Source organism: Micromys minutus (genome assembly GCF_963924665.1).
Source record: "Micromys minutus genome assembly, chromosome: 9".
In the NCBI taxonomy this organism is placed as follows: domain Eukaryota; kingdom Metazoa; phylum Chordata; class Mammalia; order Rodentia; family Muridae; genus Micromys; species Micromys minutus.
In genome coordinates, this window is record NC_137978.1 from 51,173,601 (window position 1) to 51,199,241 (window position 25,641).

A 25,641-nucleotide genomic window follows, 5' to 3' on the forward strand; every position below is an offset into this window, starting at 1 on the left:
GGAACCAAGACAACTGAGGTCCTGGGGGCTTGTTGGCCAGCCAGTTTAGTTAAAAAGGTGAGCTCTGGGAGCTGGAGGGATGGCTCAGTGGTTAGAGCACTGACTGCTCTTCCAGAGGTCCTGAGTTCAATTCACAGCAACCACATGGTGGCTCACAACCATCTGTAATAAGATCTGATGCCCTCTTCTGGTGTGTCTGAAGACAGCTACAGTGTACTTATATATAATAAATAAATAAATACATAAATTAATTAATTAATTAAAAAAAAAGGTGAGCTCTAGGTTTAGTGAGAGACCCTATCTCAGAAATAAGGTGAAAGCCTGGAGAGGTGGCTCAGTGGTTAGCAATACCAACTGCTCTCCTAGAGGTCCCCAGTTTGATTCCCGGTACCCATGTGGTGACCACAATTGTCTGTCTCTCCAATCCTAGGGGTTCTCTTGGTCACTGCATGCACATGGTACACAGATATATGTGCAAGGGGAAAAATACAATTAAAGCCAGACCCTACCCTTGAGAAGAGGAGTGAAGGTTCCCAGGAAAAAATACAAGGAAAATTGTGGCAGAGAGGTTAGTAAGCAAGGATAACTGTGGAAGAACTCTGGGGGTGTCGGGGCAGACACAGATCTAGCTGAAGTTGATGGGACGTCTGTGGTTTTGAAGCAAGAGATGGAATGGGAGAGACAGCCTGTATCTAGCCAGAGATGTGAATTTAGAACATACAAATCATTAGTCTGAGAACTAATCAGACCTGAGGTGTGGTTAAACAAAGCAAAACATCTTAGAAATGCTTCTGTGGATAAAACAAGGAAACTCCCCATAGAAACATGGACCAGCAGTTAAAAATGTGTACTGCTCTTACAGAGAACCAGTGCTGGGTCACAGCACCCATGTGGGGTGGCTTACAGCAGCCTTTAACTACAGCTCCAGGTGATCTGGCACACACACTCACTCATGCATCTAACTATTCCCACTGAAGACTGGTCTGAAAGCAAGCTAAGGGATCTTGCTTTGTGTACCTGGCTCCCAGCTCTTAAATACTGTGGACAGGTCCATGACCCTGACCCCCAGACCATACTCTCATCTGACCTTGCCCACCCTCTCCTTCCACCTGAGTCCCGCAGTCCTACCTGGCACAAATGAGTTGGTAAGGCAGGTGCCGATAGCCAGAACTAAAAATGGCGAGATCATGGTGTACCCAGAGTTCTGTCCCTCGATGGAACCCAGATGGGTGGGAAGAGGTGGGGGGGGTGTCAGCCGTTAATTGATGTTCCAATCCTAGAAGATAGAAAAGAAGAAAAGGTATGTTTCACAACCCTGGGGCAGTTTCTTCCTTCCCGTCTTTGTGCCTTGATTCTTTCAGCAAGAACTGTTGGGCCACCATTCTGGGAAGAAAACCACGTAAACAGTTGTGTAAGGATAAATGTACCACAAACAGGTACCACCCCACTTGCTGGGTGCCCGACCTGCCCTGAGGCAGGTTTCTTATGCTGTACTTTCGACAAAGGTCACAGTTGGAGTCCCTTGGAGGGTTCGGCCTGTCCTAGGCCCAGCCCAGCGTCTCTTGTAATTCTGGAAGCTCTCAGGTGACGTTCTGGCTGCTGCTTGCTCAGAGACCACACATCAGGAAGTAAAGCCTACAACGGAGTCCACACAGCCCTCGACCCCTGTGCCTCACAAGGCAGGGATAAAAGAGTCGGAGTTTCTTAACAAGGATATTTATTACCCAATTTTTGCACCATTCTCTTCAATGTCAATGATGTACCTTTTTGGTTTTTTTTTTGTAAGTGATTATAAGCAGAGCTATCTGTGTGGCCCAGACTGGCTGAGGATAACCTTGAACCCCTGATTTTCCTGCCTATGTCCTTCCCATGCTGAGATCACAGGGCAATGTCTTCAGTAGCTGGCTTGCTTTGATTTTTTTTTTTTTAAATGATATTCACTTCATTCTCCCAAAACTATTTCTGTTTTTGTTTGTTTGTCTTTGTTCTGTTTGTTTGCCTGTTTGTTTTTTTATTTTGGTCAATACTGGGATCAAAGCCAGGGTCTCACCCAAGCTGGACAACTTTGGCTCACATTCCTTGATCTGAGCTTGCATGTCCCCATGACTAGTATGCTAAGCACTGTCCCACGGGGCTCCTTGGCCACAAGTGTATACCGTCTTCGCTGGTGTGTCTGTTGAGATTTCTGCCTTGGTGCTGAGAGATGGCTTAGCAATTAAAAGCATTTGCCAAACAAGCCTGGGGATGTGAGTCTGATGCCTGGAGCCTCTGGTGGGAGAAGAGAACTGACTTTAAAAATTGTCCCCTGGGACGGTGGAGGTGACTCAGAGGATAAAGGCACTTGACTCAAACCTGATGACGTGGTTCAATCCCCAAAGAGAATCCACAAGGTAGAAGGAGGGAATTAATTCTCACATTGTCCCCTGACCTCCCTACATGCACCATGACGCTTCTGAACTCATACACACAACGATGACAATGACGCTGACAATACATTTGAAGACGACTCTGCTCCCCACACTTCCCATGCCGGGGATTGAACTCAGGGCGCTTCTCACAGCAGAGCTATACCCTCAGCCTACTTTAAAAATATTTTTTTAAAAGAAGGAATTTTAGGACTGAAGGAAACACAGCAAACATTAATTGGTGGTTTTCTTTGGGTGGCAAGACCAGGAACAATTATTTCCTCTTATAAATTTGTTTCCAAGTTGCCTAAAGTCAGTGTATGAATAACTTCAGCCTGTTTTTAACCGGAGTCATATTGTTGCAATCACACGGGACAACCCCACAGGCGGCTAGCTACGGGATGTCCACACCTCTGGGTTTGGAAGGAGATTTGATTTTCAATATCAAGAGTTTCGTTAGAAATAATGTTACCGTGTCAGTACAAGCCACGGTGTGATTACCCTATTCGTTATGGGAAACAGAAAGGACAGAAATCCCGTGGTGAGGAAGGACAGAGAAGCTGCCAATCTACCATCAGAATAAGGAACTTTAAGGAAGGCTCTGGTGAATGAAGAATGAGTAGGGAATTTTAGGAAATGTCCTCCTTCAAGTGTCTAACTGCACTTAAACCCTGAAGTCTATTGTAGGTGATTGCTAAACTTAAAAACAGTTTTGTTTTCCGGCCAGGGAGGTAGCTCAGTAGGTAAAGGCGCTTGCTGCCAAGACTGATGATGGCCCCGAGTTCGATCCCTGGGGCCCACATAGTGGAAGGAGAGAACCCAACTCCTAGAAATTGTCCTTTGACTTCTACACAGGTAAAATGTCACAGCATCCAATGGTCCACTTACCCCCACCACACACCACACCACACCACACCACACACACACACACAGTGAAAACATTGTGTGCGGTTATGTCACAGTTCAAATAAAAGGCTGAGCACTCTCTGACCTTCCCCCTCTTTCCTTCTTCTTCGTCACCTCCTTTGTCCTTTCCCGCACAACAAACCTCTCCCGTGGAACTGTACTGTCCTGGTGAGATCTGTCTGGACGAGCCGCCATTCTAACACAACAGTCGCTTCTTTTAGATGAACTCTAACACCCCAACTTCACACTGCCTCAGTGGTTGATATGTACCTCCCTGTGTTCAAAATAACTCTTTCCTGGTCCATCTTAGCCACTGCACTAGCAACCTCTCAGCCTTCCTAACGCTGAGACCCCTTATTACAGTTCTTCACGTCATGGTGACCCCCCCCAACCACACAATTATTTCTGTTGCTACTTCAAAACTAAACGTGTCAGTTACCAATGTCATATAAATCTCTGATATGCAGGAGGTCTGATACATAATCCCCTTGGGGGCCAAACCCCACAGGTTGAGAACCAGTGGTCTAAGACTCTCGATCGTTTATCTGTGCTCCTATGGGAGACCCAGGTGGTCACTCATTATCAGAAGATCATCGCTGGATACAGCTTTGGGCACCTGGCATCACCCACCACAGCTGAGCACCATCCGGCTGCCACGGGGCCCCTTCTTCTCCATGCCTGCCCTTGTTTGTTTCTTGTCTCCATCTCAGAACACACTGTTGAGAACTCATGGCCGACAGATCCTCATGTACCCCTCCCAAGGTGTGGCTGAGTCAGGAAAGCCAGAACCATAGGCACACATGGGCGCCAATGGCACAGCCATGCAGGTTGCATGAGCGCTTAGGCAAACCCCCTCATCCCTTTGGTTTTTTGCTACTAGGTACAGAGAGAGCAAAATAAGACAGAGAAGGGGTGTCCATGGGACTTCTGAGGAGCAGGAGCCTCTGTTGACTGTTTGAGGTGCTAGTTCTGCCTGTGGGCTTAACTTGAAAATAGAACAGTCTCTTACTAACAGTATAGGGACTTCTCAGCATGTGGGTTACTGTCTCTAAGGTCGGGGCTGCTGTTTGGGAATGCAGTCAATATGGAAATGTCTGGTATGGGGTTTCCCCACTAATAACTTCTACAGCAGGGAAAGAGGAAACAACCGTCTCTCATGACAGACAAGAAGACCATGGCTTAGAGAGGAGACATAATTAGCTTGTGCTTATGAACAAGCAGGTGGCAAAGCTGAACCTTGACCACAGGACTTTTGAGGCCAGAAATAACAGCAAGATTACTATGGTAACCCCAACCCCTCCATTTCCTCAAGTGCAAAGCAAAGGCTTTGAAGTCTGACACAAGAATAGAGCCCTCCAATGATGCCGTGACTGGGGAGACCCGCCTTGCCACTAAAGCCAGTATGCTCTCCTTGTAATTAAACAGTCTGTACTGCTCAACCGGCTTCTCTGATTGGCCCTCCATCACCATGTGACCAGCACTGTGTATTCAGTTGGTGAGACCTCAGCAGATAAAGGTACTTGACCCCATACCTCCTGACGATCTGGAACGAGAGAGACAGACGGGGTGGGGGGGGGGTGGGGAGGGAGGAAGGGAGGGAGGGAGGGAGAGAGAGGGAGGCGTGCAAGTTGTCCCCTGATCTCAGACATGCACTGTGACAGGTGTGCACCCACACTGTCTCACACACAAAATCAATATAAGTAAATTTAAGTGAATACAGAGGCTGGAGAGATGGCTCAGTGGTTAAGAGCACCAGCTGCTCTTGCAGAGGACCTGAGTTCAATTCCCAGCACCCACGTGGCATCTCACGACCGTCTGCAACACCAGACAAACAGGTGGTGATCAGACATACATGCAGACGAAGCACTCAGATGCATAAATAAAATCTTAATATATATAAAGGAAGTTAGCAAGGCAGTGGTGGTACACATGTTTAATCCCAGCACTTGGGAGGCAGAGGCAGGCGTTGTGACATTTATATTTATGCTTTTCTTTCATGGGGGCAGGGAGGGCGCTTTCCATACATGCCTTGGTTTCTTTAATGCTACTGTAAAGAAATCACATGTTTTTTATGTTTTCACCTTATATGCTGAACTCACTTAAATTCTAAATTTTGTGTGCACATGTGGAGATTCCTTGGCATTTTCCATGTAGATAACCATGTAGTTTACCAAGAGTTTAAGGGGCTGCAAGAAAGTTCTGTGGGTAAAGGTGCTTGCCGCTAAGACCTGACACCCTAAGTTTGATCCCAGGGAACCACAGGATGGAAGAAGAGAACTGATCCCGGAAAGGTTCCTCTGACTTCTGCACAAGTATGTGTACATTCGAACACACACACACTCACACACACACACACACACACACACACACTCACGCACTCATGCACACACACACACATTCTTGTTTCTGATCGTAGGGTGAAAGAATTCATCTTTTGGCACTGAGGTGACATTTGGAAGCATGAGGTGGAGTGGGTTTTGTGGGGACAATTCAGGGACTTGGATCTGATAAAGCAGGTTTGAGGTGTCATTGGGAAAGACAGACAGCTGGAGTCGGGACTGGCAGGTCTTGGCTAGAGGTAGAGGATCAAGGGTGGCCAGCAGCTGTTACAACCTTGATGAGACTCAACAAGGTTGCCCGAGAGGGGACAGGCATAGGAGACATGGTGGCAGTACTCAGAAAGCCAAGCTGAAAAGACCTTGGGGGTTTTCTTTCTTTTTGCTTTTTCCTTTATTATGTTTTTTCTTCCCTCCCTTCCCCCATCTCCCCCCTTCTTTCTTGCTTCTAGATAGAACCCCAGGCCTCATGTAGGCGAGGCAACTACTCTGGCCCCCAGAATAATTTTTTTATCCAAGCAAAAAGTGATGAAAGCCTTATACCAAAACCTTACAGAAGATTGGCTGGTGAGATGGCTCAGTGGTTAGGAGCACTTCCAGAGGTCCTGAGTTCAAATCCCAGCAACCACATGGTGGCTCACAACCATCTGTAATGGGATCTGATGTTCTCTTCTGGTGTGTCTGAAAACAGCACTCATAGACATTAAACAAACAAACAAACAATCTTTAAAAAAAAAAAAAACACACCTTACAGACAAACACAGCACATTCTCTGTTAACACTTGGCATAGTTCCCAGCAAGCTCTTGTCCATAATAAGGAAAACATGTCAGTAACAGATGCTCAGTCTACAGTTGTGATGTATCAGTCTTAGTATAAGTAGCTTTCAAACATGCAGCATATACAGAACTTGAGGAAGGACCACAAAGGATCAAACACTGTGGGGTGATGCAGGAAACAGGGATGGGGTAGGGAAGGAGTGGAAACCAAGGTGTGGCACCTGTGCCCTGAGGATTTCTCTCTCCGCACCTAGCATCCGAAACAAAGGAATGAGGAAGCCTACTAAGAACTACCAAGGCCTACTAAGAAGGCACCAGCAGCCTACATGGTTAGTCTGAGGTTCCTGAGTCTCTGGAAACTGCAGACCCAGATAGTGAAGGTCTTTGCACCCTGAGCCTAAAGCCTTCGATGAGATGCTCAGGCTGGGACGCTGAGCTCTGGTCTCAGGCCCTCACTGAAATGCCCTGACGGGGAGATAAATCTGTGTGGCGCCAGGAAGGGGCGAACCCAGGAAACCCTCCAGCTTCCTGCCTCTACTCAGACTCCTCCCTTCCCCCCACCCCAGAGGCTTCAGGCAGCTCAGGGTGAGAGACTCTGGTGGGCCCAGTCTGGGGGAATCCTGGCTTCCCACCACCCATTGTTGGAGAGGATGCTGGGCCCTGGTCCTCTCCGTCTGCCTAGCCCAGCCTCTCTGCCAGGCTTCCAGCTACGTGATCTGATTATTTAGGACAAGAACGGTTCCAGCTGGGCTGTGGCTTTGGGTGAGGGAGCAGCTACTTGGCAGGCCGGAAGAGAGGCTTCGAGGCTGGGCCTGGGCCCTGACAATGGCACCGAGGCATCGGCTCCAGAGTTTGGCAGAACACCAGCCTCCGGCTGGTGTCAATAGAGCCAGGACAATCAGAAAGACAGGACTGAGGATGCGCAGTACCAGGTGCTCCATCATGTCCACCTGGGAACTCACGTGGCCTCCCAGCCACCGGTTCTCCTGACCTCACAAGACAGTTCAGAGAACTGAGCTGGGGCCCAGCCAACTGGCAAACACTTACATACCTAGGCAGGCAACGCCATTTCCTTCTCCAGGGAGGGGATGGCCCTCTTCCGGCCTCAGTTTACCCACCAGAGACAAGAGAGAGACCATCGTTTTGGGGGGGCAGGGCACTTGGCAGGAGCAGAGGTTAGGGTCTCCTACCTGAGTGGCCTGGCCAGGCGACAGGTGAAGAGACAGAGCAGGCCCAGGGCCAGCACGAACAGAAAGAGGCTAACAACCGCTGTGACCACCATGTCCAGAGTGGGTGACAGGAATGCCATCTTGGAGTGAAGAGAGCCTTCAGATGTGATTGTCACACCAACCCCCCTAGCTCTGAAACCTGGGGGTCAGTGGCTGTGACCTAGCCTTACTGCTGAGTTAATCCTGGGATTAGGCAGGGAGGATGAGATGGGGCTCACAAAATTCCCCTCCCCCCACTCGGGGGGGGGAGGTTTGTGGGGAGGGCTGCTTGATGCTGTTCATCCAGCTTTGTCCGGTTTGTCACTCCTCCCTCCAGAACATTGGCTGAGCACTTGTTGTATGCCTAACTCTGTTCTAGGGTTTAGAGCGATTACTGACCAGCCAGTGTAAAGGAAGCACCTATCATGTGCTGGGCACTCAGTGACAGCGTAATTGGCTACTTCCAGCTCCTGTTGCCTTTACTTCCCTACCACAAAGCTCGGTGCCTGGAACTGTGTGCGGAAACTAACCCTTTGTTTTCTGAGACAGGGTTTCCCTGTGTAGCCCTGGCTGTCCTGGAACTCGCTCCATAGACCAGGCTGGCCTCAGACTCAAGAGATCCCGCCTGCCTCTGCCTCCTGAGTGCTGGGATCAACCTTGTGTGCTACCACCTAGAAACATTTCCTTTCTTGGGTTGCTTTGGTCAGGATAATTTATCGACAGAGAAAGAAGCTAAGACTCTGCATGGGGGAGCTGTGGACTGTGTGAGGCCCTGACTTAGAAAACTTAAAATTAGAAAATAAAGACTCAGTAAAGTTCAGAAAGAAGGCAATCCGGGATGGGGCCTGCCAGCAGCTGTTGCCACCTTTACCTCATCCGCAAGCCAGAGAGATGTCGAGTACCTACTGTGTGTCCAACACCATGTGAGCCCAGTATTAGCATCTCCATTTGCAGACGAGGAAACAATGGTAGTGATGGGATTTGAACCCAAAGCTTCCAGCCTCGGAACCAGAACGGCACCGGGCCAGTCAGACTCAGAGCTGGCAGGCCAGTCTCCTCAGGCTGGGGGTAGGGACCAATAACGCATCTGAGGGATTGCCTGCCTCCCCTCTAGCCTCTTACGGCAGGCATCCTGTCCAATCAGCACAGTGGTTACATCTCACAGACTGAAAAACGGAGGCTCCGAGTCTTTCTGTCCCCACATGCACGTGTGCGAGCGCACACACACACACACACACACACACACACACACACACACACACACAAAGCGCATAAATGAGAATGTAGTGAACATTAACAAGTGTCCTAGTGGCCCTCGCTCTGCGTCTGCCTCCTCTGACTGCTGGGGGTTGTCTGTGAGCCACTAGGCTCTTCCCAGGTACCTAGCAACAGCTTACGTCATCACCTGCCACCAGGTGCGAGCCAATCCGGCGTATGAGACTGCGCAGCTACGCCCCTCTGTCCGTCTTCTCTCTCTTCCCACTTCCTCTTTCTTCCTGTACTTCTCTGTCCTCCTTTTCTCCAGGTCCCCTTCCCTTTCCTTCTCCTGCAATACATCTTTATGTTGGCCTGTCAGCACGGTGCGATTGCTCAGGGGGGCGCCGGGGAGGACATCATGGCGGGGTCTGCTGAGGTGCTGCCTCCTGCTGTACTACACCACAGCATAAAGCATAACATTGTGAGACTTCGTGGACAGGATTAAAGGGACACTGGGGAAGATTTTTACTGGAGGGATGGCAGACCTCAAGATGACAAAGAAGGGACAGATACAGTGACACATGGCCGTTGTCCCAGCATTCAGGCGGTTAGTGACTCTACCCACCTTCCAAGCCCCTAGGAAGAACAAAGGTGCAACTGGAGTCCCTTGTCAGTTGGCGCTCTCTGATGCTAAGGCTGAAGAAAGCAGAGCAGGGACAGTAGCTTACAGCAACTACCCTGCCAAGTGGCCCCTTTAGCTGCAGTGCCTGGGAGGGGCCTGGACCTGCCTCTCAACCAAGCCAAGTGTCTTTGACAGTCCTTTCTGGCCAGAGCATTGTTCATTCACTGATGAACTTAAGGCTTCCATGAAGGGCCCGGAGAAAGAACATGGGCTGGTAAGAGCAGACTGTGGTCGGATCGAAAGGGAACTTCCGTAGATGGGGCGTTAAAGCCAGACGCTGGAGGGACAGAGCAAGCTTCAGGTCTCCAGCTGCTAACATCCCTTCTTGGCAGGAAACAGACAGAACAGCACAAGGTTGAGAGAGGCCATTGAGTCTTTAGGCCTTGGAGAGAACACCAGCCATCTGGGAACACCCTCAGCCTCAGTACAGCTGTAGGCTGCCCTCCCTGTTCTGGAAAGTTCTCTGAAGTCCACCCAAAGACTCTTCTTGTTCCCTTTGCACTTTCCCCTCATCTGGGCAGCTCTCCTCCACCCAGGCCCAGCCAGGCACTATCTCCTAACATGGCACGAATGCCTCTGCCCTTGGGCAGTCTGTGGCTGCAGAGGCCAGGGCAGCAGCCAGGAAAGGCCTGCCAGGCCAGCAGTGGGTGTTGGAAGAGGCAGCCTGGCAGCATGAGGGTAACAGCGGGCCAGGCTGCAGGGGGGAACCTTGTCTCTGCCCCTCAAGCTGGAAAACCTGAGGTGAGAAATCTCATCCCTCCTGCACCGGGCCACTCCCTTGAGAGACTCAGGGTTGCCCTAAAGATTCCGGCCATTTTACCTGCAGTAAACCTGGATGTGGGGACCTGTGGGTGTGAGGGGTTATAGGGCAGTAAGTGAGGAATGTAGGGCAGTGGGGAGAAAGAATGAGGGAAGACAGAGAGCTAGGTGGATACACACCCACACCCACCCACACACACCCACCCACCCACACACACACACACACACACAGCTTGCCCACATGCCTGCTCACCTGAGGCTGAAATGGTCTTTCCTGCTCTATAATGCTCAAAGTTCAGCATCTAGATGAGGTAGGTCACAGGTCCCTGCCCGCTCCCCCACTCCCCAGTCCTGTCTCCTTCACTCAGAGGATACAAGCCCCAGGCAGTGTTCTCCCTTAGAGAACAGGCTACAGACTTAACAGGTCACCAGCAAGCCTGGCGGTGCGGCTGGGTTAGAGGAGCAGTCAGGGTGATTGAAGGCTGAGAGGCAGGATGCGAGGAATTTCAGTCAGGGGCAGTGGCCAAGCAGACAGCAGTTGTCTGACGACGGAGCAGCCTGGAGTAGCCCCAAAGGAGCCAAAGCAGGACCTGGCTTGTGCCTCCACTCACCCTTGTCACCGGCTCTATTTCGTAAGCCAGGGCATGGCTGCCAGAGCTGGAATCAGAAGGCGCTGGGCATGAGGTCTGGGGGTACCCAAGGCTCACTCACCGGGCCACCAGACAGCCTCCTGGAGCCACAGTGGGAGGAGAGACTGGGCCGGGAGGGGGGTGGAAGGCCCAGAGCATCACTTTATAGGTACACAGGCTTCCATCCACCATGGAGAGGACACATCCTGCCTATGAGCCTGGAAGCTGAGCATGGAAGAGGGTGAAGAAGGCCATGTGCCGCTGAGGAGGCGTTTCAGGCCCCTGCTCCCTCCTTGCTGTACCCCAGTTTGTGTCCCACTTTCTCCCCTCCCCAGCCCACACCAGGACACACGACAGTCCCATCCTAACATTCAAAACTGAAAGGCACAGAGAGGGTTCACGACCTTCCAGAATCACACAGCACACGGACGCATCTTCTTCCTGTGGGAGGCAATGGCTAGAGGTGTGGGATGGTCTGCAAGGCTGGGCAGTGATGCTGGTGTTCTGAAACTGCACAGACAGCGTCAGAGAACATTCCTTCCTCACCCTGCCCCAAACTTACAGCGTCTGGCTTCGGAAGCCCTGGCTAGCCCAGAGAGAGCTTTGCAGGCGGAGCTTGACGGTGTGTGTCTTATATCCCAGAACTTGGAGACGGAGGCAGGTCGATCTCTCATACCAAAGCTATCCTGGTCTACATCATGAGTTCCAGGCTACCCAGGGCTACTTTGACCTCTATTAACTCATTTAATCCTACAATAGCTTACAGGATAAACACTACAGCTGTTCCCCATTCAGCAGACGGGGAAAGTGAGCACAGAGAGGTTAAGTAGCTTGCCCAGAGTCAAACAGCAAGTAACCATGTCAGATTTGAGTCTTTATTGTGGGTGTTTTCTGCTTTTGGAAGTCCTCTCAGGGTCCAAGCGCAACCTCTGACTGGAAATGAGATGCGCATGTTCTGTACAATTCATACGCAACACGGACTGGACGGTACCATGACTCAGGGTACTCATCAAATTTCATTTTTGGCACGCTTTTCCTAGGCTCCTGGGGGAGGAGCTCCTCTTCCTCCAGAGAGGGATGAGGTCTGCCCGAGGTCACACACATTGAGAAAGAGGTAGAGTCATTTCTTGGACAGGCTGGGTCCAGGTCGCTGACCCAGCACCTGTAGACAGCTGGGCTGTAGAAATCCCTGTGGGACTTGGGCAGAATATTGACCCTAGACACACCCTACTTTTCCCATAACCCCCAGCTTCAGCCCATCCTCCAGGGACTCTCAGATACCCTCCCCACCCCCAGCTCTGTTCTGGCTGGGTTCCCCCGGGAGGACCTGGTTAGTCCCCAAGACAACCCTGGGGAGGAGGCTGAGCAGGCCCAGACTACAGAAAGGGGTCTTGAACTTGTAACGCGCTGGGTGGGCCTGCCCACGGAGTCCCAGCTGGCACAGGCAGGGAACACGCAGATGTTGGTAGTTGGCAGCTGGTCCCCCACAGCATCCTTTCCACATTCCAGTCGAGCTTGTGACCAGCTGTTAGGCTCCCAGCAACTGGGGTGTTTGAGGTTCTTAGTCATGGAGGTGAGAGGGGAACACGGGCTGGTAATGAGCTAATCAAGATGGGGGTGGTGTCTTAGGTCTGTTGTCTCCATACTTGCTCTCCAATCAGTTCAAAGCCAGCCCGGACCACATGAGCTCCTGACTCAAAAAAACCAAACCCATGGTGGTGTGCTGGGACAATGGTCACACTGGCTGTTCCTGCCACTGTGCCGAGGAATGTGGGCACAAGGGACAGGGGCAGTAAGGCAGCAACCACAGTTCTGATGGGTGGATGCCATCCTTCCTCCCAGGTCACAGAGAAGTGAAGTAAGTTGGGCAAGGACACACAGAAAGTAACAGGAAGAGAAGAATGTCTCCACAGGGCACCTACTATGTGCTAGAAGCTTTCTATCATCTCCCAAGGACCCGACTTGGGCAGAACCCTCAGGACTAAGAGTAACGGGCTCATGGCTCACACTGTAAGGTGTGGGAGAGCCAGGAGCCACCCAGGCCTGGTAGACTCCTCATGCAATGCCTTTGCCACCCTAGTATCTAAAAGGACTGTCTCCACATGGACTAGGACAGTGATACAGGATCCCCATGACAACTGAGTTCCCTGGCTCAGCCTGGGTTGGGGATCTGGCAGAAAGCACATTTCAGACCACACAGACTCTCCTCCGCTCCTCCTGCCTTGAATGTGACTTGCTTGGGGACACTATCCTGTCTAAGAGTCGGGTAGCACTCCCAGCCTTCCCTCCCACCCTGATCTGCTCCTCTGTGGTTACCATTCTGCAGAGAGAGTGTGCCACGGGGTGGGGGTGGGGTGGCTACCCCAGGCTGCCCTGCCATCTCTAACACAGGGATGACTGCTCTACCAAGCTTCCAACATCTGCTTGTGAGACAGGACCTCTTTAGTGTCCTCTGTTGCCACCACGATGACTTGGTGACACTTGCTGTCAAATCTGGCTATTCTGAGTCCATTCCCCTTCCCAACACAGGAAGCCCCCCTTCTTTCTGCTGCTGCAGGGTGGGTAACTGGTAGATGCTGGAACCAGTTCCATCTGGGTGGCAGGGCACTGTGGGTGTGAAGCGAGGGGGTGCCAGAGGGGAACCACGATCTACGTGATGGACTAGAAACCCACAGAAAAAACCATGAGGTGCCTGGACCATGGACACAGGAAGGTCTGAGGCTCAACCTCTGAACGGAGGTTGGTTCATTCTCTTATTGTTTGCTTTTTTTTTTTTTTTTTTTTTTTTCTCTCTGTTGCTTGGAGCCCAGACTCTGCCCTCAGAACTCCAGTCCAGAGGGTTTTCCTCAGCTCCTCACACTGTAAACAATCGCACTGGTTGGTCACGCTCACATGGCTGTTTCCACCAAAGGGACGGCACGGGGTAAATTAGTTAAAGGTGGGTGGACACACTGCGTGTGAATACCCACGTTGGGAATCCGTGGCTGCGCATGGCGATGCGTGTCTGCAACCCCAGTTTCTCTGGATGTAGAGGCAGGAGGATTGCTCACATTCAAGGCTAGTCTGGGCTACAAAGCAAGTTCTAGGCCGGCCAGGGATACATAGTAAGACAACGTCAGAAAAGGAAGGAAGGAAGGAAGGAAGGAAGGAAGGAAGGAAAGAAGGAAGGAAGGAAGGAAGGAAGGAAGGAAAGAAGGAAGGAAGGAAGGAAGGAAGGAAAGAAAGAAGGAAGGAAAGAAGGAAGGAAGGAAAGAAGGAAGGAAGGAAGGAAAGAAGGAAGGAAGGAAAGAAGGAAGGAAGGAAAGAAGGAAGGAAGGAAGGAAGGAAGGAAAGAAGGAAGGAAGGAAGGAAGGAAGAAAAGAAGGAAGGAAGGAAGGAAAGAAGGAAGGAAGGAAGGAAGGAAGGAAAGAAGGAAGGAAGGAAGGAAAGAAGGAAGGAAGGAAGGAAGGAAGGAAAGAAGGAAGGAAGGAAGGAAAGAAGGAAGGAAGGAAGGAAGGAAGGAAGGAAAGAAGGAAGGAAGGAAGGTGGGTAAGTGAGGGAGGGAGGGGAAAAGAATTAGAGGAAAAATCCTGAATTCCTGGGTAGGATTGCCCAAAAGAGTTAGAGATACACACCTTCCCACAGGTTGGTATGAGCTCCATGTAGTAATATTATTAACAGGCCTTGTGCCTGAAAGGTCCTTCAGTCTAGGGGACAGTCAGTCCCCAGGAAGTCGCCGGTACAGAACTGTAAAACATCTATCTCAGAGAAGAAAACAGAAGCACAGAGATGACACAACTCACCGAGGTCCCTGAGCTGGGGAGGGGCAGGACCAGCTACGCCCCAGATGTACCTGGCCCCGAGCCGGGGGGCCTTTGCCCCTGGTCACTGGGTAGCAGGGGTGGGGCTGGCTGGCTGTCCTCCGAGGTAGTTTGTTCCACTTGACAGCCTTCAAAGCAGTTTAAAAAGTTAAAAGGGATAGACCTGCACAGTGTCCCCAGTGCCCAGGAACCTCAGCAACCTCCTGTGTGTTTAAACAATGGCCCCCGGGCTGCTGTTCACTGAGCAGGTACTGCCCACCAGGGGCCAATAGAATAGGTCAAACACCTGTCAGGGGTGAATCAACTGAGACAGAAATGATGAAGAACCTTGCTGAAGGGAAACCAGGTCGCTGATGTAGTAAGAGACAGAGGAGCCAGGGAGGGAAGGCGGGCTCAGAGAGGGCTTTCCGGAACCCATATTACAGAGCTCCAGAGCACACACTGTGACCCTGGGGGAGGGGGCTGCTGCACTTCACACCTACAGAAGAGGAAACTGAAGCAGAGAGGCTTAGCCACAAGCCCAGTCAATGCAAAGCAAGCAGCTGAGTGAGGTCCCTGGCATTCCCTCTGGGCTCCGCCCATCCTTATAGGGCAGGCTGGGGTGGGAGGTGGGAGGATCCTTTCCTGGGACTACCCTTCTGTTCTACTCCACAGCCTCAAAACCTATTGGGCTCTATCCCCGATGGTGTGAGCCTTAAACTGCCAACCCACTGTTGTTCTGTCTCCGCCATTAACCTCTGGCCCATCACTGAGGTGCATTTGCGCGAGGCCCACCGGGCGCACAGCTGGACCGCACATGTGATGGGGAGCTTCCAACCAGCTTCCCCATCGGGGCTTATCCGGTTGTCTTCCTAGAGTTGGTGGGAGTGAAACAGAATCTTGGTCTTGGAGGTGGCAGACCTGGGGCCCCGTGTGATACCCGCCCCATCCCACAGACTTGGTGCAGAGGAGGTGTACACTCTAAGGCTCACACACTCTGTGGAATATATGTGGAAAGTATTTGCCAGGCATTATTATTTGCTGGTTTTTGAAGTGTTAGAATGTAACCCAGGGCCTAGCCCACAATAGACAAACACTCTACCACTGAGCTATCCCACCTGTGCTTTGAGGTAGGCACTCATGTGGTCGTCCTCATTTTAAGGTGCACAGAGAGGTGAAGGGACCTGCCTAAGATCACACAGCCTCTGAGCGGCAGAGCTAGATCTAAAGTTTTCAACTTCAAAGCTCAAAAGAAGTTTGTCATAATGTTGGGGTGAATCCACGGAGGCTTCGGAAGATACTCAACACAGGCCGGCAAGGGGACAGCCCAAGGTCTTCGGGCTTTTCCCCAAAGAGGTTACGTGACCTTTACAGAGTCACACAGAATGGGGACAAGTACCTAGGGTCTCCTGTTGCCAGGGTGATGGAGTCAGAAGGCAAGACTGAATGGACAGCAGGCAGACAGCTGGTGCAAAGGCCGGGAGGCCATGAAGGACTGAAGGGACTGGGAGTGACCCAGTGTGTGTGTGTGTGTGTGTGTTCTATTATTACTAAGACAAAATCTCTATATTATCATTAAGACAGCATCTTTCACTACAGCCCTGACTGGTCTGAAACTCACTATGTAGATCAGTATGTATTAGTACATGGTCACTTTCTTCAGTCACACCAGAAGAGGGCATCAGATCTCATTACAGATGGTTGTGAGCCACCATGTGGGTGCTGGGAATTGAACTCAGGACCTCTGGAAGAGCAGTCAGTTCTCTTAACCGCTGAGCCATCTCTCCCTCTTTTGAACTCTTAATTAACCCACCTTGGCCTCTCAAGTTCGGGTGATTACAGATGTGAACCTCTGTATTCACTCACAGGTACTGGGATTAGCGAGACCTGGGCCCTCATTCTGGTTTAGTTTGCCCATGTTCACCTTCCCTGCAGTTGTCTCCTTTGTAGTGTTTCTGATGTAGAAAACTCAAGGTCTGGATCTGAGGTACAGCTCAGTGGTTGAGCTGGCCCTGGGTTCCATACCGGCACTGGAGAAGTGGATTGGGTAAATAAAGGCACAGGTCCGTCTCTTCTAGACTGAGCTAGAGTTCAGATTGCTCCAGAGTGCCTGTGGCACTGCTCTGGAGATCAGATCACTGTGCTCTGGGTGTGGTGGGGCAGGCCCGGGCCTGCACACCTTGATCGAAACTGAGTGTAGCTCAGTTGGTAGAGTACTTGCCTAACATGTAACAGGCTCTGAGCAAGATCCCCAGCACCACACAAGCAGAGCATGGTGGCCCATGCCTGTAATCTCAGCACTCAGGAGAACCACAAGTTCCAGGTCATCCTTGGCTCTCTAGTGATCTGATTGAGTCCTATCAGACCCTGCCTTCAAAATAAATACATGAATACATTTATAAATAGATAGATAAAGCAGTTAAACAGACATCAGGGGTGGTCCCTGCATCGTCACACTGAGGCTAACCCCAGATAACTGTGGGGCAAACGTGACAGGGCTCAGATGACTCTTGAGGACAGTGAAGCTCCCTGCAGATGGAGCCGGGCCTGCATGTTCTCACAGTGAAAGCCAGACTGAGTGGTTCTCAGTTCTCCTTTTGTGCCAAGATGCCCACACACATGCGCTCACTGTTCCTGGACCACCAGAGCTGGTGCCCTTAGGAACAAGCAGCCTAGACAAAATCAAAGACGTGGGGGGGGTCACAGGAAGGGGACCCACAGACACAGTCACCCCACACAACAGTCACCCTACACATGCCCTATCGGACAAGGGAGGATTCTGACATGAGTAGATGGCCCTTTTCCTCTAGGCTTCTCCCTGGGGTGACAAAGTAAGGCTCAGCAGGCCTGAGGTGTCAGCAGGGGGAACTGACCCGACCAAACCCAAGTATAGTCTGTCATTTTGTTGAGGATAAAGACACAATTTAAGCCTGTCCCCTCACCCCAAAACACAGTAACCATGAAAAAGGTGGACCTCAAATAATGCATATTGGTCACAGGAACATGCAATATCGCTGTAGCTTTTGGGGAGTGGGGTGGGGGGGTAAGAAACAGGGTTTCTTTGTGTAGCCCTGGCTGTCCTGGAACTCTGTAGACCAGGCTGGCTTCAAACTCACGGAGATCTGCCTGCCTCTGCCTCCCAAGTCTGGGATTAAAGGTGTGTGCCAGCATTACCTGACCTGTAACTTTCTTTAGACTTGGTCTCTTTATGTAACCCTGACTGGTCTAGAAGTCATACACACACACACACACACACACACACACACACACACACACACACACACACACGAGTGCACATGTGGACGCCAGTGAGAGCCTCAGGTGTTTGGAACAGGGTTCCACTGTCACCGTCAAAGGAGTCTTCCATTCCAGCTTCACTCCCTGTAGGAGTGCTGGAGGCAGACATTACTGCACTCTGTGCTTTCTGGAGAGGTTTCGCCCTTACTCACGAGGTTGACATATGTGTGTCACATGACCAGAAAGTCTACCCTATCTTCACGGAAATCCCTGTGAGAGCATCCAAAGGCGGCTTATTTGTTAAGAGCCCAGACTGGACAGCGGAAACATCCAATCACAAGTACAGGAATAAAGAATGATGTGTTGTTGCCATCTGGACCAAACTCACGATAGAGGAAGGGGCTTCTGACCCAACAGGTGGGAATGCATCCCAGAAACATAAGAGTGGCAGAGTTTACACTTAGCATGTGCAGGACCAACCGACAGATAGACAGAATCCCATCACAGACACAAGAACTATATAACAAGAAAATGCTAAACTTTTATGTAAATAAATGTGAAAACGTAGGTTAAACGCACACACTACTAAAACTAGAACTTACCGATGCTGACATAGGCAGACGTGAAAAAGCCTAAATAAAGAAACTGAGACCACATGAAAAATCTTTCCACAAAGAAAAGGCCGGCCGAAGATGATCTCATCGGTAAATGCTACCAAATTTCAAGAAACAACTGTTCTTGATTTTACTCGAACTTCGGCAGAGAGTGAAAAAAAAAAAAAAAAAACAACCCTCTACCATAATGACCACGGTCACCACAACCCTCAGCCCAGAGGGATGGATCATTCTAGACAATATGTCACCGGCGCAGGCTGAGTACACACTCAGCAAAACCAGTCAGGTCCCCGGCTAGGGCCGTCCTAGGAGCGCAAGTTCAGAGGCTTCATGGGAAAGTCTTTTTATACGACGGATGACATTAACAGATCAAACAAGAAAAGCCATGTAATTATCGAGAGCATCTCCAAATGATTTTAAAAAGTATTTAATGCACTCCAAACACAAATTAAGATTCTTTTAAAAGCTCCCAGTAGAGGCTATCGGTGTAGCGGTGTACCTCAGTTGTTACAGTGCTGGCCTAGCATCCACAGAGCCCTGGGTTCCATGCCAGCAACCACATCAGCCAGGGGTGATGGTGCTTACTGTGGTCCCAGCACTTGGGAGCAGGGGGCAGGAAGACCAGAATCTCAATCAAGGTCACGTATCCCCTGTTGCATATGGAGCTCAGGAACCTAGCACACTCACCTCACTGTGGGTACACATGTGTGTGCTTGTGTGTGCATTTATGCGTGCATCTCTCTGTGTGTATGTCTGTGCATTCGTGTGTGCATTTGTGTGTGTGCATTTGTGTGTGTGTGTGTGTGTGTGTGTGCATTCATGCATGTATCTGTGTGTGTGGAGGACACCTCTTAGGAGTTGGTTCTCTCCTTCCACAATGTGAGTCCAAGGATTGAATACTTGTCTTCCTTTAGGCTTGGTTGCAAATGCCTTTACCAACTGAGCCTTCTCTCAGCCCCTCCACCTTTCCATTTTGAGGCAGGGTCGCTCACTGTGACCTGGGATCACTGACTAGGCTGGCCAGCAAGCCCCAGGATCAACCTATCTCTATCATTACAACACTGGATTACACATCTGTCACCAAGCCCCACTTTCTACACAGGCTCCCGGGTTGAACGCAGAGCCTCAGACTTGTGTAGCAAGCCCTTAACCGCCTGAGCCATCTCTCCAGCCCTGTGTTCATCAGGATTTCTTTCCACATCAGCAACAGTCTAAGAACCAAAGCCAACGGTCGTGAATAGAGGCTGGGAACATAGTTCTGGGAAGGAGTGTTTGCAAGCTTGAGACGTTGGGTCGCATCCTTAGCACAAGATAAAATAAATAAATGCTGTGGGAAGTCATCCATGGGAGGTATTACACAGAAGGAAAGGAATGAGTCACAGATACATGCAAAAATATGGCTTCAGCAATGGGCGAATGAGAGAGAGAGCAGTTAGGATTTACATGTGCTGTGACACTCTTTCATAAAGTTGAACGTGGGTTTTGTATATGCATACTACTATGATATGTTGCTAAATACTAACCCCTAAGACAAAGCAGATCATGGGAGGAAGCTCAGAGAGTGAGGTGTTTGCTTAGATCCCCAGAACCCTTGGGGAAGCAAGCCAACGAACTGTAGGAAGTGACGGTGCATGCCTCAACCCCAGCGGAGACAGAAAGGTCCCTGAGCTTACAGGCCAGCCAGTCTACGAGCTATACGTTCAGTGAGAGACCTTTTGCAAAGAGGAAAGATGGGGAACAACTGAGAAGACACCTGAGGCCGACCTCTGACCTCCATATATGTGCATGCATACACATGAGCACACACACACACAGTCATGCCCACACTAACAAATATGCACACACCGTGCACATACATACATGCATGCACAGACATACATAGATAGAAAAAAGGATGAGGGATGAGAAACCATGTACACCTGGTATCTACCTATAAGCATACAATGTTAACCCTAATAAAATAAAGAATACTCGTCTGAACGTGGAGGTGCATGCCTTTAATCCCAGCATGAGAGGACAGTGAGTGACACCTGCCATCTGAGCACTGGAGGTGTTGGCAGGAGGTTCAGGAGTTCGAGGTCAGCCTTTGCCACATATTAAGACTGAGCCCAACCAGGGCTACATGAGACACTGTCTCAAAAACTAGGGCTAGCTCAGCAGCCCACAGTTGAAAGACTAATTTAAACTCTTTTTCCCCCGAGAGAGTTTAGATTTTTAAAGAGATTGGATATTTTTAAAGAGATCACTTTTAAAGTGTTTGAATTTGTAAGGCTGCAGGGCCTTTTAAGTTTGCAAGTTGTTTTATATTGTGATGTCTTCATAAATGTGGAATCTTGGAGACAGACAAGACAGGAAAGGCTGTTGCTTAACAGTGATGTTTTGTGTGTCAAGTTGACAAGGGGCCAGCAGCGCTGGCTAGTTTCATGTCAACTTGACATAAGAAGGAGTCTTATAATCAGAGGAGGGAGCCTCAATTGAGTAATGCTTCTATAGTCGAACCTGTAGGACATTTTCTTAATTGGTGATAGATATTAGAAGGCCCAGCCCATTGTGGGTGGTGACATCCCTGGGCTCTGTAAGAAAGCAGTCTGAGCAAGCCATTAGGAGCAACCCAATAAGCAGCATCCTTCCATGGCCTCTGCAGCAGCTCCTGCCTGCAGGATTCTGCCCTGTGTGAGTTCCTGTGCTGACTTCCTTCAGTGAACAGCCATGTGGAAGTGTTACCTAAATAAACCCTTTCCTCCCCAAGTTGCTTTGGTCTTGGTGCTTTATTGCAGCAATAGTAGCCCTAGGACGTGAATTTACCTATGCAAACAACTCAGTTATGGAGCAATGAGAAGAGTGCTTAGAGACAGGCCGGCCATTAACCCACCCACAGATTCTTGGTCCATAAAGAAACAGTGAAGAGACCCTCGGCATATCTGTACCACGCCAGCCAGACATAAGAAATGCCTGCTGTTCATCCTGGCTCAGAGAGGCCCAAGCCATCCCAGGAATTCATAACCACATTGTTCTTGCTGTTTCTGGGGTCCTCTACAGCCACCACACAGATCCCAGGCCAGCTCACTAAATCCCACACTCCATCTGCCGAACAAAGCAAAGACACACGACTTGCCCTAAATGCTTAGCAGCCATTTTGACCCAGAGAGGCAGTTTGGAAAGAGACTGGTAGGTGTGAGGAGGCCTAAATTTAGTCTGGTCTCTTTTTTTTCTAGGACCAGTTCTCTCCCTCAGCTTTGCTGTCCCATCTGTAGCTGAATGGGACAGGATGAGTGAACCACCAAAGCCATTCTGTTGTTAAGGGGCCACCAGCAAGCAGGAGGCCACTCACCTCTGCAGTCCCCTAACAGGTCCTGTCCATATGCCATGTATCTGGGTCAAAAGCCACATACACGTCCCAGGTCCTACCTACCTCTCTGACATCACCCCTAGCTCCACCCCTCTGACCTCTGGGCCAATTTCTCTTCCCTTACATTTTACTTCTTCCCTCTTTATTTTGCTTTGTTTTATTCCTGAATCATTTTTGAGATAGGGTCTCACGTAACCTAAATTGGCTTCGAACTTACTACACAGCTGACGGCTTTGAACATCAGACCTTCTGGCTGCCACGTCGAAAGGCCTGGGTTCTCTTCTTATGGGTTAGGGTTTGCTCTTGACCTCCTAAAACATTCTTTGGACAAGGTTTTTGTGTGGCTCCTTCTCACTTACCCTCCAGTTCAAAGGCCACCACCTCCAACCCTCCCCCCCCCCCCCCCCCCCGTGCGCTCAGTTCCAGAGTCCCCAGCCCCAGGAGTCCTTCAATCGTTCATAAGCCTTTCCATATCTTCTCTGCTCCCACTGATTATAAACTGTTAACTTCTCTTCTCTCTTCTCCCAGGAGATGAAGATCAGGCAGAGTCAGGCACTACTGTGGCTCCTACACCAGCCTATAGGATAAGGCCACCTTCCCCGAGGGCCCTTCTGTTTATACTGCCATAGGTTGGTTAGGTGGCCTCTCTTCTATTTCCTCCACCCTATGCACTGGTTTTGTGTACGTCATTGGACCCGGTCAACTCCCCAGGATGGGAATGGCCACATTGGCTGGCAATGAATACACTCCCCAGGGCCTTGCAGGCACTGGGCTAAAAACAAATCTGGGTAGAGGCTAGGTTTTAGCTCACCCGATAGAGGGCTTGCCTAGGATGCACAAGGGCCTATGGCCCATCTGCAGCACTGTATAAACCAGGTATGCATACCTGTGAGCCTAGGAGGGAAGTGGAGGCAGGGGGATCAGGAACTCAAGGTCACAATCAGCAACATCATGAGTTTGAGGCCAGTCTGTGTTAGAGATCCATTCCCAAAAAGATAAAACTAGGAGCTGGAGAGGTGGCTTAGTGGTTAAGAGTACTGACTGCTCTTCTAGAGGATCCGGGTTCAATTCCCAGCACTCCCGTGGTGGCTCACAACTATCTGTAATTCCAGTTCCAGGGGAATCCAGCACCCTCTTCTGGCCTCTGTGGACACCAGACATACAAGTGGTACACAAACACCCATGCAGGCAAAACACCCATGCATATAAAATGATACAATAAAAAATTTAAATTAATAAGTAAAATAATATATAAATGTAAGTGTTTGTTGATTGGCTAAAGGTCTTCTTGCAATCCTGTCTTCCGTACCCCCTCACTCTTCTCCCTTCTCTCCATTCACAGGTATCAGGACATTGGCACCCACTGAGTGGCCATTGAGATGCCACCCCAACAGACAAGACAAGGGTGCCTTGCTTCCTCCACCTAGCAGAGAGGCTCTCCGGGTGGAGAGGGACAGGCTGCCTCTGTCCCAGGCACCCTCTGGGCTTAGGCTGCCACAGCCACTGAAACGGCATTTCTCCTGGAGTCTACCCTGGGCAGCTGGAATGTGCCACAGGGCACAGAGGCTGGCAAAGGTCTTCACTGTGAGCCCTGCCTGGCCAAGAGCCATGGGGAAGCACTTGGTTATTCAGATGGGGTAGCTGCCCAGGGGGAAAGGGTGCACTTCCCCCACTGCAGGGAAGCAGGGCAGCACAGCCTCAGAGCCTGTGGCGGAGGAGGAAACTAGAGAGAAAAACTCTTGCGTAAGTCACTGCAGGGAGATTCCCCCTAGCCCAGGAAAACTCTGGAAGCAAGAGACAGAAACTCTGCAGAATCAGGCCCAAGGCCAGAACCCTGGCTAGAGGCTGGGCTAGTCCAGCCACTCAGACTCCTGAGTGGCCTTCTCCTGACCTGAAAACACCAGGATTGCCCTATGGGGTCTCCACCCTCCCCACCAGGAGTCCCAGGGGACAGATAAACTCTGCCTGTCAGCTCTGGGTCAGGGGGTGGCTCAGTGACTCCCTGGGGTGTTGTGGAGTCTAATCACACTGCTTGCTCAACTCCTGTCCCCCTTAACTCTGGCTCCTGAAGACGGAACAGGTTCAAGCAATCAGGCCTCTGGCCCTCAGAGATTTCTCCAGTGGCTCTGAGCAAGCCCAGCCCAGAATCTGCAGCCAGGCTCCTGGGGTTCAATTTTACATGAACATTTCTGGAGCTGCATGTCCTTGTGGGTACCCCTTCCCTCACCTTTGACGAAAGGGATCCTAGAACCTACTTCTTGGAGACATTTGAAGCTAAGGAGAAAGGACAGACAAGCCATCTTGGCAGCCTGCCCAGTGTGGGGCTTTAGTGGATGACAGTTCTCAGGAGTCACACTAATAAGCAGATTAGGGAGAGCCAGGTTGGGACCAAACATTCCCAAGGGAGACATTGTATCTCTTTCCCAAAGTCAAGCCCAGACTGATACAAACTAACCCAGGAACCAGAGCAGAACGAGTCTAAGCTCTAGGTTCAAATCCCAGCACATCCCTGGCCATCCCTGCAACCCTCGGCATTTTTGGGATTCTGTGTGAGACGCTTTGCATGGCTCCCCACCCACCTTGAGACTATGACACCTTCCTTCCCTGGCTTAAAGACGGCAGTTCTGTGCACTGTCAGCTCGGAGTGGTGTCAGGGAATCTAGGAGCTGACACATTGGGTCTGCCCTAGGTGGGGAGGAGTGACAGCTCAATTATCTTCTCTAACAATCTCTGCACACAGTCTCCAGGAATATAAGCCAGGGGACTCTCGGAGTCAAGGATACTGTTCCCTCCCACTGCCATGCCTTTAGTACACAGATCCCTGACTGTGTTCTTACCTGGACCTTCCTGCCAGAGGGCAGCCCGGCGAGTTGCCAGGAAGCCAGCAGGAAGCACCCAGAGTCCTCCAGACAGATGCAGCAGCCTAACAGCTACAGTGCACACCTAGACCTACCAGTCACTTACTGGCCAAGTCCCACAAGCAAAAGTAGTGACAGCAACAGGAAACCCCCCTCCCAGGAGAGGCAATGAGCGGTCACTAAGTTAGGACACCTACCACACGTCAGAGTGGCTGTGACAGTAAGTCGGGACCGCTGTCCTTTCTCTTCCGACAGCGTTCCTGGTTTGCAGATGATTTCCCTCTGCCAGCTCAAACCAAGGCTACCTCTGCTGCCTGTTCTGAGATGGTCACAAGATCCACCATGTGCTCCGCACCGAGCAGGGAGTGTGTTTTCTTGGAGGAGTTAGACGGTCTCGGGCAGCTGGAGTGCACACCTCAAACCCTGAGTTCTTATACTTGAATTCTTGAATATGGGGTGTGGCTCTGCCTTCGGGGACCTGAAAGGGGAGGGGACTCCCATACTGTGCTCCTTGGAGCACACATAGCCTTGGGATAGTCCAGATGACAGGCTTTGTACTGGAGACCAACTGTCTGACTTGGGAATGTGTTCTCAGCCTCTCCGAGCCTCGGTTGCAAGAAAGAAATGAATAAACATCTGTGATAGGCTTAGAACAAAGCTGGGCTCAACAAGATCTACCATATTTTAAACACATACACACAGATGTATACATCAATTACTCCTCTCCAGACCTATGGTGGAGTTAGTATGTGAGAACGGAGACCCAAAAGTCACACAAGGTCACTTTAAAAAAAAATCTCCGTGGAATTTTGTTCTTCAAATATTTATTCATCCAATAAGTATGTATGGAGTACCTACCAAGCGCCAGGGAGTGGGTGCAGGTGGGTTCAGCAAATGATCTCTG

General features: G+C 50.5%; 1 protein-coding gene across 3 annotated transcripts in view; it reads right to left on the reverse strand.

Annotated features, from left to right (window-relative positions):
* ALPL (alkaline phosphatase, biomineralization associated) overlaps positions 1–25,641 on the reverse strand; it is a 51,997-nt gene that overhangs the window by 17,392 nt on the left and 8,964 nt on the right. For 2 of the 3 annotated variants that reach the window (XM_080920751.1, XM_080920753.1), the window contains exon 2: positions 1,129–1,276. In XM_080920751.1, the coding sequence (XP_080776877.1) occupies positions 1,129–1,189 (61 nt within the window). In that variant the 5' untranslated portion in view covers positions 1,190–1,276. Of the gene's footprint in view, positions 1–1,128; positions 1,277–10,524; positions 10,585–25,641 lie in introns of those variants that run through there. The other variant, XM_080920752.1, reaches the window with a different exon arrangement.